Source organism: Dreissena polymorpha, chromosome 15, assembly GCF_020536995.1.
Source record: "Dreissena polymorpha isolate Duluth1 chromosome 15, UMN_Dpol_1.0, whole genome shotgun sequence".
Lineage (NCBI taxonomy): Eukaryota > Metazoa > Mollusca > Bivalvia > Myida > Dreissenidae > Dreissena > Dreissena polymorpha.
The window spans coordinates 63,492,927-63,509,782 of NC_068369.1; the positions used below are offsets into that span (position 1 = coordinate 63,492,927).

The 16,856-nt window shown below is 32.0% G+C and overlaps 2 protein-coding genes across 2 annotated transcripts; both read left to right on the forward strand.

The window, feature by feature from the left end:
* The first annotated feature begins 2,081 nt into the window (after nucleotides 1-2,081).
* On the forward strand, nucleotides 2,082-5,655 carry LOC127859797 (uncharacterized). Its single transcript, XM_052397302.1, has 6 exons — nucleotides 2,082-2,281; nucleotides 4,199-4,417; nucleotides 4,702-4,855; nucleotides 4,946-5,158; nucleotides 5,315-5,409; nucleotides 5,638-5,655. The coding sequence occupies exons 1-6, from the start codon at nucleotides 2,270-2,272 to the stop codon at nucleotides 5,653-5,655; spliced, it is 711 nt and encodes a 236-aa protein (XP_052253262.1). The 5' UTR covers nucleotides 2,082-2,269.
* A 177-nt stretch (nucleotides 5,656-5,832) lies between these two features.
* On the forward strand, nucleotides 5,833-16,397 carry LOC127860106 (uncharacterized). The gene is made up of 7 exons (XM_052397922.1): nucleotides 5,833-5,893; nucleotides 10,058-10,071; nucleotides 11,507-11,881; nucleotides 12,490-12,643; nucleotides 12,950-13,162; nucleotides 13,309-13,399; nucleotides 15,352-16,397. Exons 3-7 carry the CDS (start codon nucleotides 11,591-11,593, stop codon nucleotides 15,362-15,364), a joined length of 762 nt encoding a protein of 253 aa, XP_052253882.1. The 5' UTR covers nucleotides 5,833-5,893; nucleotides 10,058-10,071; nucleotides 11,507-11,590; the 3' UTR covers nucleotides 15,365-16,397.
* Nucleotides 16,398-16,856: the final 459 nt, after the last annotated feature.

Genomic DNA, 16,856 nt, shown 5'->3' on the forward strand with positions numbered 1-16,856 from the left:
TTTTAATGATTGATTTCAGTATTAAAAAACACTGTGAAATTGTTATAAGCAAAACCATGTTACTGCTCAACTAATTGCTGAAGTATACAATATCGTTTTGACGATCAACGCTCTAGAATTTTAAAACAAATTAATTTCAAAAGACCCACACATTATTTTACGAAATCCAAACCCTTTTTTATGAAAAAGTGTTTGTATCCAATTCAGCGTCTGTAATTATTACAACGAAGCAAGGCAAGTATTTTAAGTTCGAACATACATATTAAAAACAAAATAACTTTCTTACTTAAATAGATCATCAACAAATTTACTTAAGGAACAAAATACATGATAACTAAAATGACATACCATTTAATAAGAATGAATCAGAATGAGTCTTTAACGCAGAGTTATGCATCAAGCAATTATTGTTCATTTTCATTTTTAAATTAAAATTTAATAGTTTTATTTGTACATAAAAATACACACATCAGTTATTGTTTAAAAAGTAAGTCCAATCTTTTTCGTTTTTCCTAAATTACTGTATATCGTCTTGTATTAACATGTGCATGTTCTTAAACGAGAATTATTTGTTGCAGTGAAGAAAAAATAGTTTTTCAACAATAATTAAGACAAAAAAATAGTTAGAGCTTATCTTTAGTTATGGAGAAGTTCATAACTTAATAACGTGAACATAAACTGAAATTTAATTCTAGAGGCGTGTGGCCAATGCTCAACTACATGCATGGCCAATTGGTTATCAGTAAAATGTTATTCTTATTCATTTCATTTAATGCGAATAGTTATGCTCTATGATTCATAAAACAAACCAAAGGTGGAAGATATACAGGCCACTCTCGTTATTTCGACATCGGATATCTCGATATTCTCGATATGTCGAAGTAAGCGCAATGTCCCAACTATTTTCTTTCATTATCTAAATAAATAAACATCGCACATCTCGATTTTCGTTATGTCGAATAATTCGATATGTCGATATAAAATTTTGTCCCGAGTCCCGATTTTACATGTATTCACTGTGGTTTATCTCGAAGTGCGAATAACTGTCCCAATGTCGGCAAAAGGTGAGAAATTTTGTCTTTCATACTTCACCGTCCCGCTTCGCCTGGCTGCTTCCGATACTGTGCGGGCGGTAGGAAATTGATCCGTTGATTGCATCAATCATCACACGTGTGTAATGTCGTTAACACTTGAGTAAGGCCTGTCACTTTAACTGTCACTTTAACATCAATTAACTGCAATTAATACACAGCCTGCCGAAAGGCCAACATACAATTGTTTTTACAAACAAGATTCCAAAATGCATTGAGTTATATTTGTTGCGTATATAAAGCCCTCGTCTTGATTGGACGTCAATTGCATCATAACTTTAAATAACAACATTACCGGATGTTTACTCGACAGTTTAGAAAAATTATAACCGCATGTGTTCATGCAATACTTAAAACGTCATTTTAAGAATTTAAATAGAAAAAAATAATCGTGCCTTGTAAAAATGCGTTTATATCAGGTAGAGAGTATTATGCCACACGGTGACGGCTTTAGTTAGACCACTTAGAAGGTATTTAGATGTTAAAACAAGGTAAATTTTCGTCTCATTTTTCTTTAAACGTCTAATCGGATATCTCGAACTCTCGTTATCTCGATATTTTTTCTTGTTACCGCCGACTTCGAGATAACGAGAGTGGACTGTATATTTTTCAATGATTAAGTGCCATATTAGTTGCTTCTTTTGTAAGACCTAGGTAAACCATCTATGGTTGTCAGTTTTAGTCTTTATTTCATAGATCGTTTTAGACTATTTTCACAATATAACATGAGCGTCCAAACTGTTCCGAACCCTTGTCGTTGTTTTGTTTCTGACAAACGTGAAGTACATACAACCTTATCAGAACGATTAATTTTATAAATTGTATCGGTATTCAACCTAAATAATTGACTTGTATATGGAAAAGATATTAAACGGTTTAAAGTGCTCTGTACATGATGACCTTCTGTTGCTATATTAATGTTATTGTCATGTTTTTACTTGTTAGAGTATATAAAGAGTAATATTTATAATAAGTCTAGTACAACGTTTATGTATGCTTTTAATCTGATTCATATTGACAATTTGATCAGTGTCTTTGAATGAACTCTTCGGACAGCTCTAGCATAAGTTAGCTGTCTGAATTTATGGCGGGTTGACGGTCGGATGATATGACTGACGTTCGGATAAACTTACTGATTGAATGGTTATTTTTTACATGGTCTTTATTTAGTTTCAGACATGGCGGCAATGGTAAGTATGAGAATGTTTGTATACGTTATATTAATTAGTTGAGCAAAATAAATACACGTTATTTTGAAAGACGTTAACGATCTTCAACAAGAAATTTAATCAGATCAAGAAGCATGCAAGGCGAAGTTGAAAAAGACGCGTTACCATTTCGAAGCCATAAATGCTCAAATGAAAATTAGCTGATGCCGAACATTGTATACTGTAATCTGTACAAACCTTACAATACAAAAAGTGTTATGTTAAAAACTGGAATAGCTCTGGGAATGTGTAGCATAAAATGATGACCGTTGCATATGTACAACTTCGTATCTACCGCGCCGTGCGAAACTGGGTATAAGAAAATATACATAGATAGTAGCGCCATAAATGCATCTGCATCTGTATACTCTGACGACGAGTGCTGATGTCCGCTTACGAGACCACCAGACTATGGGTCTGTGTTCTTTGCAGGGTAGCTTCTGACAAAACTGGGAAAATTTGCAGGGTTTGCTTGAGCGACGCTGAACGCATATTGCAATGTACCCATTTTCGCAGGACGCGTCTCATACAATATTGATTTATGCTTGAAGATTGAAGGTTAGATATAAAAAAAGTGTACTTTGTCGGAAAAATAAGTGTCTGCATATAGACAGACTGACGCACAGACGGTCGGACGCACGTTCTTAGAATATCAAAAACATAACCACTTCTTCATTTTGGGATAAAATGTGATAATGATATAGTTCATTGAAATACAAACTTATACTATCTATAATATTTCAATGAGACACACTAATCACATGTCGATTTTTCGGAAACCTGTGAGGTAGAGTTATCGTTATAAGTAAAATAGCTATCATTTAAAAATAACTATGTAAAGAGTATATTTGAATTGACTTTTATCATTAAACGAAGATTTACATTATTCTAATAGCGATGTGGCTTTTAACTTCTTGTTAACCGTACCTTGAAAGAACCCGAAATGCAAATATACCACTTCTTTTGCGTTTATCTCCAAATGTTATCGCCATATATCATATTGAACCAAATGTAACTGTAATATTTTATAATTTTATCTCAATTTCAGAAACCCCTGAAAAGGTAAATATAATTGTTTCTAAAAACCATTCATTTTCTACAATCTACCATAACGCATATTGTTTATGTTGGTGAACACTCACTTTTAAGCAAACATAACTTGTAGATAGCTCTATGGTTTCACCGTTTACATTCTTTGCAAAGCAACAAAGTTGTTTCTACCGCCGTTTAATTACATATCTTTCAGTACAATTTATGAACGAACAACTAGCGTGAGCTCCAGTACCGACGCATCGGTATCTTCAATATCAGGTTTGTTAGTTATTAATGAAAGTGTTCTATTTGAAATATATGTATATGGAAAAGATATTAAACGGTTTTAAGTGCTCTGTACATGATGATCTTCTGTTGCTATATAAATGTTATTGTCATGGTTTTACTTGTTAGAGTATTTAAAGAGTAATATTTATAATAAGTCTAGTACAACGTTTATGTATGCTTTTAATCTGGTTCATATTGACAATTTGATCAGTGTCTTTGAATGAACTCTTCGGACAGCTCTAGCATAAGTTAGCTTTCTGAATTTATGGCGGGTTGACGGTCGGATGATATGACTGACGTTCGGATAAACTTACCGATTGAATGGTTATTTTTTACATGGTCTTAATTTAGTTTCAGACATGGCGGCAATGGTAAGTATGAGAATTTTTGTATACGTTATATTAATTAGTTGAGCAAAATAAACACACGCAATTAGAAATTTGCACATTTCAGTGTTCTGCCATAAATATTAATCGTATACCTGGTTCAGTAAATGTTTCGTGCTTAAATCTATGTAATTGAACTTTGGCAACGTTTTTTATTAATCGAATGACTTACTAAATTTCCCTTTATTCAAAGGATAAATTTAAAGCATTAGTAGAGAGGTCGGGATCGAGTGATTCCCAAGACACCTGGATTTCGATAAAGAAAGACGTTAACGATCTTCAAAAAGAAATTCAATTAGATCTACGAAAATGCAAGGCGAAGTTGATAGAGACTCTTTACGAATTGAAAGCCATGACTGCTGAACTCAAAAAAAGGGAGGATGAAATTAAAACATTAAATGATGGGATAAGGGTATATTAAATACATTATAATTTGACTGGTTATTATTTTTAACTACAGTCTATACAATGTTTTATGAAAGGTTGTGCAATCGGTTTAAATTTGAGATTTAAGCGTTAAACATTCCCAATTTTAATTATTGGCTTATCTTAATACTTAATTTCAATACTATACTAAACTATTCTTATAAACGTGAACGTCTTAAATGTATATTAATAAGTTTGATAAGTAAATTAATTATTCTCGAGAGTTACAATCTTGCTGTGAAAACCAGTTTAATATTTTTTACGATGAAGATTTTAGAGGACACAATAACAGAACTCAATGCTAAGGCTAGGAAATATGACCGAAATGCTGACGAGCTAGAATCTCAAGCGAACATCAAAAGCAAGCAGGCATGGGCAGGAGTTGCATCAGGGCTCTTTGGAATTCTTCTAGCACCTGCCACAGGTATTATTATGAAAACATTGGACTCTTTTTTTCATTTTCAAGTCTGGTACTTTAAGATAATCTTAGACATTTTTGGACTACTGATTGCAGGTGGTATTTCATTGGTGGCGACTGTTGCTGGTGGTGGTTTCGCTGTTAATGGGTTTGTTGAGGCAAAGGAAAAACGCAACAAAGCAGAAGAGGCGAGAAGTGACGCAAGAGATAAAATAGAATTGGTTCAAGAAAAGAAAAAAAAGCTTGCACAAGACCAAGAAGAAATAACGATAATGTCTGCTGATAAACAGCGATATCAAGACGTAATTGGTAATATGCATTCAACGGAATTGTGAGATTTTGACATTCGCATGTATTTAAATTACATACTTCACTGCTGCATTATATGCAGTAAATTAATAATGTATAAATGTAATAGTGTTATTACTATGTTATAGCTTTGATCCTGGGAACAATACATTTCAGATGCTCGTCAAAAAGTAATTGCAGATCTAGAAAACCTGCGCAACAACATTTCGACATACCTTTTCCTTATTGAATATAAAATTAACTCCTCGCAGGTAAGATTCACTTGTTGTTTGATTTCCTTTTAGTTCTGTGATTATGTTTTATAACTCAACTTAACTTTCTAATATCGATGTGGCTCTAAACTTCTTGTTAACCGTACCTTGAAAGAACCCGAAATACAAATCTACCACTTCTTTTGCTTTTATCTCAAAATGTTATCGCAATATATCATATTGAACAAAATGTAACTGTAATATTTTATAATTTCATCTCAATTTCAGAAACCCCTGACAAGGTAAATACAATTGTTTCTAAAAACCACTTTTGCCATTACCATAACGCATAGTGTTTATGTTGGTGAACACTCACTTTTAAGCAAACACAACTTGTAGATAGTTCTATGTTTTCACCGTTTACATTCTTTTTAAAGCAACAAAGTGTTTCTACCGCCGTTTAATTACATATCTTTCAGTCCAATTTATAAACGAACAACTAGCGTGAGCTCCAGTGCCGACGCATCGGTATCTTCGATATCAGGTTTGTTAGTTATTAATGAAAGTAATCTATTTGAAATATAAGTATGTATAATTGTCATAAACTAAAAGTGATATAGGTCTACAAAAAGGCAACCGTGATTATGATCCTATAATAAAGTTTGAGTGTATTCTTCGTGATGACAAAAGCACTTATAATTTGAGCTTCTAATGTTTTGCGAGTTTCCCTGTATGCTTTTAGCTAGATATGAGAATGACAGGCACCATTTTTTTTAATCATTCAACATTCTTAGTTCACCATAGCACACTCTTGTCATTTAGAGCTTAAACTGACAAATGCAAAAAAATACGCTTCATTTTTGGAAAAGTTTTAAATAATTACCATAATAAAGAAAAGAGTGAAATAATTTATTTTAAAAATGCGTCTTTATATATATATTTGTATGGGCTTAAACCCGGAACATCTCGAAGCAAATGCTGACCTCTACGCTTATCAAGATTTTGATTGAATGTTCATACTTGTAACGCTCTTTTGGCAATCCCCTTTTTGAAATTTTCTGATATTCTATTAATTATTTAAAAATAGAAGCGATATTTTAACAGTTTTCTTCTTCATGAATATTCATTTTCATATTAAATAAAATCTCTTACATTATGCACATTACAACGCAAATCGTCATTTTGCACAAATTTAAAATTCCTTTTAAGAAATCACGATTTTTCTAATTATTGCGCGCTTATCCGAGAATACATGTTATAGTGAAAATACATACAAATGGTATCCTATTTCAAAGTTTGACACATTATTTATGCCAATATATTTGTTTTCAAATAAATATTAAACATGTTTCCATTGCGCCAAGACTGATTTGTCTTCCACATGCATCCCCTTACATTCCGCCTCGAGACGATATCGATGTGTACTTGTTTCCAAATAATATTGCTTTGTTTTGTTCTAGAGGAATCAGTACACAGTAAGAATCTGTTATTGTGCACGCAAGTTATTCAATATATTATTATTTACTTAAGCAATGCTATATAAAGAATACGCAGGCTAGGTCAGTTTCTGGAATACGTTTCTTGTTTCTGGTACAGTGTACCTAATCATACATGTAAATATTGCCATTTAAAATTCAAGACTTCCATGTGCGTCTTCGGATGGTATACCGGTCTATTAAAAGTCAATGCAATATATCAAGACAAATTTTGTCAAAGCGCTTCTGTTTTAAATACAAATCTACCAATTAATTGAAGTTCGGCAACTGAAATCCACTGAAACTTACTGTCACTCGAGGTAACATTATGAAAAAGCACACCTATAAACATATTTGGTTTGTTACAACCTGCTTAGTTTGTTCATACACCTGTTGTTAATGATGTCAAAAGAAAATGCATATTTATATATTAAAATACCATTTAAACTCTCATCCGATCAACGGCTTATGCCAAGGTGAGCGATCAATTGCCAAAAGTATCCCCTCCTTAGAGGAACCGTTGTTCAAAATGTTCTGATTCGCTTTATATCTATAACATAGTTCACCGGAGTTGAAACATTAAACAAAGAAAGGATGACTTATATATTCTTTTTAAAACTTCAATACCCAGGTTTTAGATTTGATATATAGCGTCCTATAGTGACCCTCTATACCGGTTTTAGAATTATATCTCTGAGAAACACGACCTGCTGTCGCATGGTTTAACGAACTAGATTAAAAAAGTAATGTATTTTTCTCTGCACACGAGTCCCAAAGGATTAACATATTATTTGAAGCATCCTTTATTGGTCTTCTGATAAAATAAGGTATGGGTTTAATTGCGGGTATAAATCACATATATTTAAATTCACTCTTAATTTTCTGTAAAAAAATGAACGAGTTCATTTTGCGTAACCCGTAAGCCGGCGATACCGCCTTCGAAGGCGGAGCTTCTAAAATTGGACCAATGGTTTCAAGACGCTGACGCGTTGTTATACAGTGACTAGTACCGTGACCGCACTACTTTTGTAAATATTGTAACAAACATGAATAAACATTAACCGTTTGTTTACTTTTGTTTCTTTTGATGTTTCATTTCTCGATGTCTCGATTTATCCCATCAATTTTCTTAGTTGTCAAATATTTCTTTAAAAATATATTACCGAACCAGCTTTCCGTATTTTATTTTCATCACTTGAATACGCAATTTATGACGTATCTTGTGTGACGTCATTTCGGTGACGAAACATTTTACGAAAACAATATTGACGTGGTGGATTGTTTACAGTTAAGGTAGCGCACCTCTAATGATTTCCCGCGATTTCTTCGAAGGTTGAAGAGCCTACTATTAGGTGCCGTAGCCTAGTGGTTAAGGCGATAGACTAGAAATCTTTTGGGATATTCCCGCGCAGGTTCGAATCCTGCCGACGACGTATACTTTTTTGCGACGCGTTTTATTTATTTTCTAACGTAATTTGATTTAATATGGCATATAAGCTATATTTATTGTTAAATATGTTGCAATTTTTATGCACATTCTTCAATTATTAAAATTAAAACAACGTTATTGCGAAATTGGGTGATTTACTGTTGAAAATACGAACCATGCATGTTGCATTTTTATTTTTATTTCAAAAAGTAAACGGTAAATCTGTCTATTTCTTGGTATTTTTGCTGTATATAGTGTTTCTATAAAAACTAAGTTTAAAATATGACTTAAATGATACTATTTTGAATTTTATGACACTTTGTTTTTAACCGACCCAATTTTTACTTGGCTGAAATCACTTACAATTCATGGCGCTCTTCCATAGATTAAAATTTGTAAAAAATAAATGTCTGTAAAAGAATACTTATTTCATCTTGTTTAAACTCTAAACACCTTTACAGCATCTGTACACACCAACTGCATGCCCATATTTGGAAATTTGAATGAATTATGGAACTTTTATATACCCCAGGGGTGAAAATAAACTGGACAAAAGCCGAGAGTGGGGGTGGTTTTGAAAAAATCGGTTTATTTTTTTAAAAAGCATGGAAAGCCTACCTACAAATTTGCATGTAGTTCAGTGAAATGATGCTGATTAAGAAAATAATTAATTAGATTATATTTGGATATGTGCCCATTAGAGGTGCGCTACCTTAAATATTTGTTTAAAGCATCGAACGAATCCAAAACGTAATTCGGATTGTGTGTTTGTCATGCATAACACCTTAAGAACGGACACTGGAATTGTATATCGTTGTAACTGTATTGTTATTAGCATTGGATTAAAGTTGCCATTGAGGTAAGCGTGTCGTTTATACTAAATTTAGTTTTTATGACCCCTGTCGAATCTTAGAAAATGGCATTAATCTATTCAACAGCACAGTTTCAGCTACAATCGATGTTTTAAGTTTCCAAATAATGTGCTACGTGTAATTATAATTAAAAGTAAAACTTCAGAACTTCTTTTCTTCGCGCAGGAATAATGAATAACAAAACCTTAAGGGGCGGGTCCTAGCTGTTCCCGAAACTAAGATGACAGCATGTGTTGCCTCCCTAAAAGCATACAATTCTGAGTTGTTTTTTATGCTCGAATATGTTTTAATTGTTTCAAATCAAAGGACAAATATAAATTAAGAATTGATTCTTATTTTTCGGGCGTTTATGCAGTATGAACGCACAGGGCGAGTATTGAAAATTTACCGAGAAGCGCTAGCGATATATATAGTATAATTATTCATTTTTAAATTGAGGATTATAACTTGCCTATGCCTAAACTAAATTTATTTACTGAAAAATTACTCAACAAAATTGTATCTTCTTAAACAGCAAGAACAAGAGGTGTCAACTTGCGGTTGTAAAGTCTTATAGGAGTGCTTTCTTAACTTGAATCCCAGGATAACAACAATCCGGCGTCGTCCCTATGACCACGTTTAATTTTATAGCAAGTGACATTAAGATATTCTCTTCGAAAAAAGTTTCGTATTAGATACATGTCAAAAGCGTTAAGTCCCCATAAATTATATACTTATTTTAACTCTTTGACAATCTTAAATCATACGTCTCCATTGGTTTCAATGTATCAAGTTATTGTTAATAAACAAAATTTGGTTAATCATAATTAAGTGTGTACTGAATTATTTAGCTTAATCTGTTTTTCATTTACGTATACTTTTTATGATATGATAAATATAATATGTTTGTGTATCGGTTTTAGAATATGATACTTGATTTATTTTATTTTCAGAAACCGTTGACGAGGTATGTATTCACTCAATATAAATGATAAATAATCTAAGGCTTAATAGAAGTTTTAATATGAAATACTTTTATTAAAACTGCGAATTGTAATAGGACAATCTTTCGCATTTACAAGCATAGATTTGGTTAAATATCACGGATAATAACTTTTGCCTTTTTAGTCTCAGAAGTAAAGAAACAAACTCAAAATTCGCAAACATTGCTGGAAAAAATCTTTAAGTTATTTGTTGGTCCCCAAACTTACCAATGTTAAAATTACAGCATCACATTCAATACAAAACAAAATTACATTTACAGCAAACTTATAACTAAAAAAAAAATTGTTATTCATATTATTGTTTTCTGCATATCTCTATAACTTGTCTATAACTTGGTAAACTACTGATGACTTCTTACACCAATATTAATTTTCCCAGGCTGAGATAAGTTTAGTCAGACAACGGTATTGGCTGTGTTTCTTAAACGAATAGACATGTCAAGTAGTGTGCAAGCTATACAACACAAAGAAATGACGATTTCATTTTTAAGTAATAATAAGGTTTCGCAATTACCTGTATGCATTTTTAATCTGGTGGAGTGACTAACTGTTGATTTCTACGGGGTTTTGTTTTGAAATTTTGATTTTAAGGGTACAACTGTGAATTGATAACAGTCAAAACAATGTTGATACTGTAAAGATGGTCGGCCATGTTTAAAGGATTGCGCTTTTTCTTTAAATGACCATGTTTTAACCATAACTAACCACGTTTATTTCTATACCAAGTTTTTTTTGAAAGACAATGGTTAATCCAGTTTCGTGGTCATTTTAATTACCGTAGTCAAACCGGCTTCATAGACCACCTGGTTTTAATGCCAAGTACGTTCGTTAACTGGGATAACCCCAGCCGGACAATAGTTAAATCATGGCAAATCATAGCCAAAATCGACCAGAGTGATAGTCGAATCGAATAGTATAGCCAACCGTGTTTTGCGAAGTTAACAATAGTCGTAACTTGATTCACGGTTTACATCTAACAGGGGTAACCTGCATTATATACCATACAATGATTGGTCCTAGTGGGTTTTTACGTTAACATAGTGTACAATAGAGGAAAAATATTTACTAACATATATTTTATTATTTAAAAACGAGGTTTATTTGCAACCAACAGCTACTCAATATTTATGAAAACAACCTAATTGTTGACACCGTCAATGTGACTCTTGATAATGTATTGTGTTTATTTTTATTAAAGGTTATTATTTATATTTCTAAAGTGAAATTGTCTATTACCGTCTTTATCTTACTTAAACTAAACTAAATAAGACTTTCATTACACAATTACAATTTATAGCCTTTATAATAGTCAATTAATTAATTTATTAAAACTGCGTTTGTTTATATGTAAACGTTATCTTGATGTATAAGTACATATTGAACATATTTTTGTTCCAGAAACTTGTCGAAATAGTCAATACTTTGAACAAGGTTAAACCTAAGGCGACAACCGGAATACACACTAAACACTACATCGAAACTATGGTGCCCAGAATAACAGAGCACGTAAATGCATTTCAGGAAACGATTCAGAATAAATACAGATCACTTTTACAAAATAAAAGTGAACAATTAAATGATCAAGAAAAAAGTGAATTTATTGATTTTTTGGAGCAGAATCGTCAACAAATTGCAAAAGAACAAGGCAAATTAGGCGATGATATGTTACAACACATAAACAAAATAATGGAAGAGCAAACCGTTTTGAATGCACTGCGGGTCGATGTGGACAAAATTAAAGAAGAAATACTTGATAACAAAAACAGGATCATGGTAAGACTGTGTTCTTTTTTTTAACTTTATCATTTTCCTGTATGAACTTTTTTTTTTGCTCCGATCGAGTGGAAGACATTATAAGTGTTATTGTACGCCCGTATGTACGTCCGTTCGTCTGTAGGCGTCAGTATGAACGTTTATCTCGAATATTCGTGTATTAATCCTAACCGCTGGAAAACTATCGTTCAAATATCCATAGCTGATTGACTATGCTAAGTTTATGGAATTGTCTAACTCATATGTCGTACCATAAGGTTCAGCGGTCAAATAGTTACAAAAACCGGATGAAGTTTTTAGATAACATTCCTGCAACGGTGATATATGTCTTATCAAAGCTGTCGACGAAATTTAAACTGATCAAGTTTCACCCTTAAATGGATTATATAGGTATACCTGTATTTTACAACATTTTACATATAGTGAAGTCAGTTCATCTCAGTGTCAACTTAGTGATCTCCTGGTTTACTTTAATGTTTTTATTGATTGCATTTAGTTTAATTTATACAGCACAAATCCCCCCCCCATCATCTTGTTAAATTATTAATTGATACATTGAATAAATAAAAGTTCAATTAATATAATTTAATGGCATCTAATTGTTAAAGGGTCTTCAACGTCAAGAAAGAGAATTAGAGTACGAAATTAAAGAGCTGAACCAAATCGCCACGGAAAAAGACATGGCCAGTAATGCCATGCGAGCCGTCGGAGTAGGAAGCCTTGCTGTTTCGGCTGTCGGCGTTGTTCTTACACCAATGACTGGTACAAATTAAATAGTTTAACGTTTTAAGGGGATCACATTGTGTACTAGCTCAAGCCATGTTGTTAGTACAGTTATAGATTACAACGTTAAGACTACGCCAAATTATCGTCGTGTTTATGCGAAGACATTCATCGTAGCTTACCCGGTTAACCAATAAAAGGACTATTACATGGAAAAACGAGAGACAGTTGTAAATGACTGCGTTTATATTTGATGTATAAATCTGGCTGGATCTTGTTTCTTGTTGGGCTAGACAGACATGTTCATCATAGTATCAAATTTTTAATGTACACTACATTTATTAGGAGGCGCGAGTTTGCTTCTATCAGGGACAGGCGGGGCTCTAGCGGCCTATAGTTTATCAACTGCCGAAGAATATAGACTTGCAGCAAAACAGAAACGGAAGGAAGCTGATCAAGTACGGCAGGAAATGATTCGCATTCAGTCGAAAATTGATCGTCTAAATACTGAAATTAACACTAAAGAATCACAAATAGAGAAGAAAAATCAAACGATAGGTACGTGGTTTTTCGTTCTTAATGATAAATTTTGAAATCTGAAATCAGTTTAAAATTAACAAAAGGGAACCGATGCATACATAACAAATGCAACAAATTCATTCAACATGCATAACATATGCTGTGATTTTTTTCGCTCGATACAGCAAGCATTTTAGATGACCAAAACATATTGCGGAGAATTCTCGAACAGTTGTCGAAATTCATGGACATCATTAACAATCTGAAGGCAGTTTTGTAGGTATGTTATAATTACTGTTTATTTAGATCTTATTTCTTTTTATCCAAGTTTAAAGGATTTGCCTTCTAGCTATTTATCAAGTATTGTTGTTGACAATGTGTCTGAATATTGTCGTGCTTGTATCCTTCGTGTATAACTTCATTTTGGAATCAAATATGATCTTCGCCAGAATTAGAATCAGCCGGGATCGACATGCCCTTATCATGGCTGGAAATCACTCTATTAAACAGTTTATTCCGATTGTAGAGAGATGTATCAATTGTTCTCCTTTAAGATGAATTATTACGTTTATGAAACTTAGAGTTGTTGTTAGATATTCCCGTAAAATACGGAAACCTATATTTATAATATTCCCCAATATAACCAGTCTTACCCAAGTAAATTGATCCTTTATTCACCTAACTGCTTATTTCTAGTGTGATTAAAGTAATCGAAGCATGGTAAATATTAATGGTTGTGTCGCAAAATTTCTATAAGTATAATTATCATATAGTTTTCCATGTCGATTGCATGCGCTGAGATGTTTGCCAAACATAAATACAAATGAGAGCATACCAATAAATTGTCGTCCCATGTAAATATTTTACTTTCGTCATTATTCGGTTGCATACACTAGTTTTTAGTTCAATGTTTTGTTAAATCGTATTCAAACGCTTATTTGTCCTGACGGTCCTAAAGCATTTATGAAACATGTAATATTCGATAACGTTATTTACACACAAATTATCTATTGAATGACCCTGAATTATCAAGCCTTAAAGGCATATACTCACCCTCTGTCTATATTAAGTAAAGTAAAACTCGATGTAAAAACAAAACTGTTACTTTTTGACAGTCTATTTGTACCTATTATTACATACGATTGGGAAGTTTGGGGGATCTATAAAAAAATAAGGTTAATAATTTGAAAAATACATTTCAAATTTTGTAAATACATATATGGTGTACACCAACAGATATCAAATGCAGCCGTCTTAGGCGAATTAGGAGGTTTTCCATTATCTATTTAATGTGAAGAGAGGTCTCTTAAATTCTGGTGCAAAATTATTCTTTCACCAAACTCACTTATACGATCTTTGTACGATAATAATATCACAGATAACACGTTTGTTAACACTTATGTCAAAATATGTTGGACAAAAGCTTTTAAAGAACTAATTTACAATTTGGGCTTAAGTTATTAATTGCATGAACATGTTAACATAACAGATCATTATCCAAAACTTCAACAACGTCTTCGAGATCAATACGTCCAGTCATGGTATGATATGATAAATTCGTAAAGTAAATTATATTATTATATTAAATTTAAATAGTATTATACATTTGAAAACTATATGGAATGTGTTGATAATGATGGCCATAGAAAAGCTCTAACAAGATATTGACTAAGCGCTAATTCTTTTGAAATTGAAACTGGTAGATACAATAACATTGGTAGAGAAACAGGAAATGCAAACTGTGTAACGGTAACATGGTTGAAACAGAATACCACCTCTTATATATATATAAACGCATTATCAAGATTTAAGAATTAAGTATAATGATAACCAATCGTTTTATACAACAAGTTCACATCTTTGATGTCCAGTGCTGACTCTAGACAATTAAGAAATATTTCCAACTTTATTTACAATGCTTTGTTAAAAAGAAATGATTTCCTCGCTAGCTAGCTTCTCTGTTGCTTCTTGTTCACGTTGAAAATCCAATTATGTATTCACGTATTCATTTAAATATCCACTTATGTGAAATGCTTTGTGTTTCGTATTTCATTTGTGTGTTCATCTTTACGTATATTTGTTTATTTTGTGGCCAAAAGCATGTATTTCCTAAATGTGACAATAAACTAAAACTGATACTGATATAATTAAACAACTTCATGTTCATGGATGTATTCATATATTGATTTATTTTGTTTTGTAAATTTATGTATTATTTCGCATTTCAGACCGATGTCTTAAATCACGACATATAACTTTGGAAACAGTCCGTTCGTTGCAAATTGTCTGTCATGCTCAGTTAAATAGCTATTCCCGTGCATGTGTGCATTGTGTATTTAAATAATTAACAATTATTACAAACATAAATACGCTTAAAGTATCCGTTGGGTATTCGATAGATTATTTATGTTATTATTATTGCATCTATTTTAAGTTTTTTGTTTACTTATTAGTTTTCTTAAATTTTAGTTGATTTTTCTTATACTTAATTTTTATTGTCAAATACTAACATGGTATCACTTAACCGAAAACAAACGAAACAAGAATGTGTAAATTACTGTAACATACGCAAAAAATAATCATGAACAACGAGGCACAAAATCATTTTTAATAGATATTGATCATTAATAGAAAAAGCATCCCCAAATCCACATTTAATATGAATGTATATTATTAAAAATAAAATGAGATTGTGTCAGAATATAAAAACATATCCTATTCAAATGGGTTTCCTAAATGAATCGCATGTGTATATAGATTTCTTTTAAATTGAGCAAATGTTAGCAAATAGCCACTTTGATAAATTGAATCAAATATCATAAATTTTATATTAATTTTAAGAATTATCCGTTGACTAAAAATATCTATGGATTTGATCTGCGTAAATCATTTCTCTCTTAAAATGCAATATCAGGTATTAACACATTTTAGTATAAATATTATCGATCTAAAGCTATTTAACAATTTGCCAGCCCACTAAGAATTATGATCTAGAGATTATAGACCAGCGAAAAAGGGAGCAGATGCATTTTAAAGATAAGCCGGAGTGAGTTTGGAAATATTAATGATCCGAAATATATCAATTATTGTCATTACCTGTAATATATTTTTAATTTCGCTATAACCATGGCTGAACTAATTTAACATTAATTTATTTAGTATAGTGTATTTTTAAGTAAATTACATTAACAAGAATAATGGTAAGAATACTTTGTATACATGTGCATTATTTGACGTTTATTGTAAATTTTACTCTGATTAAATATTTTGAAGATTTACGTTATTTTTTATTTTCCTTTATAAAGGAGAGGTGGATTGTAAAGTGTGCGTTACTCTAAATAATATGGATGATGCGTTATTTCAGTTATAAACAGTTATAACCACACTTATCTCTTACAAAAAAAACAACATTTAATTAATGGTATTGACGATTGTTTGTTGGTTGACTCGCCTTTGTTAACTGCTTTATTATTGCTGTTGATTAATCATGTGTGCCATAATTTCGGAAACGTTTTAGAGCCTTAATCTCAGAACAGGTACCTTATAGACGAGTCGGTTCTGAATTATCAAAATGACTTGATGATCATAAAACAAATGTATGTTTAGAGAGCATATTATTTAGTCAGCCGTACTATCCTAAACATAACAGAAGGGATAAAAACACATGTCCGTATATGCAGTTAAGACTTGTGTTTGAACAATTTTAAGACGGAATTTTAAGACAGAGGAGGTA

Bases quoted from the DNA above. Each gene is read 5' to 3' on its own strand.
- LOC127859797 (XM_052397302.1), top strand. The intron at 4,856-4,945 runs GTATTATTATGA...TACTGATTGCAG, and splicing joins TCTTCTAGCACCTGCCACAG to GTGGTATTTCATTGGTGGCG. The intron at 5,159-5,314 runs GTAATATGCATT...AATACATTTCAG, and splicing joins GCGATATCAAGACGTAATTG to ATGCTCGTCAAAAAGTAATT.
- LOC127860106 (XM_052397922.1), top strand. From the start codon at position 11,591: ATGGTGCCCAGAATAACAGAGCACGTAAATGCATTTCAGGAAACGATT. The intron at 12,644-12,949 runs GTACAAATTAAA...TACATTTATTAG, and splicing joins TGTTCTTACACCAATGACTG to GAGGCGCGAGTTTGCTTCTA. The intron at 13,163-13,308 runs GTACGTGGTTTT...CGCTCGATACAG, and splicing joins GAAGAAAAATCAAACGATAG to CAAGCATTTTAGATGACCAA.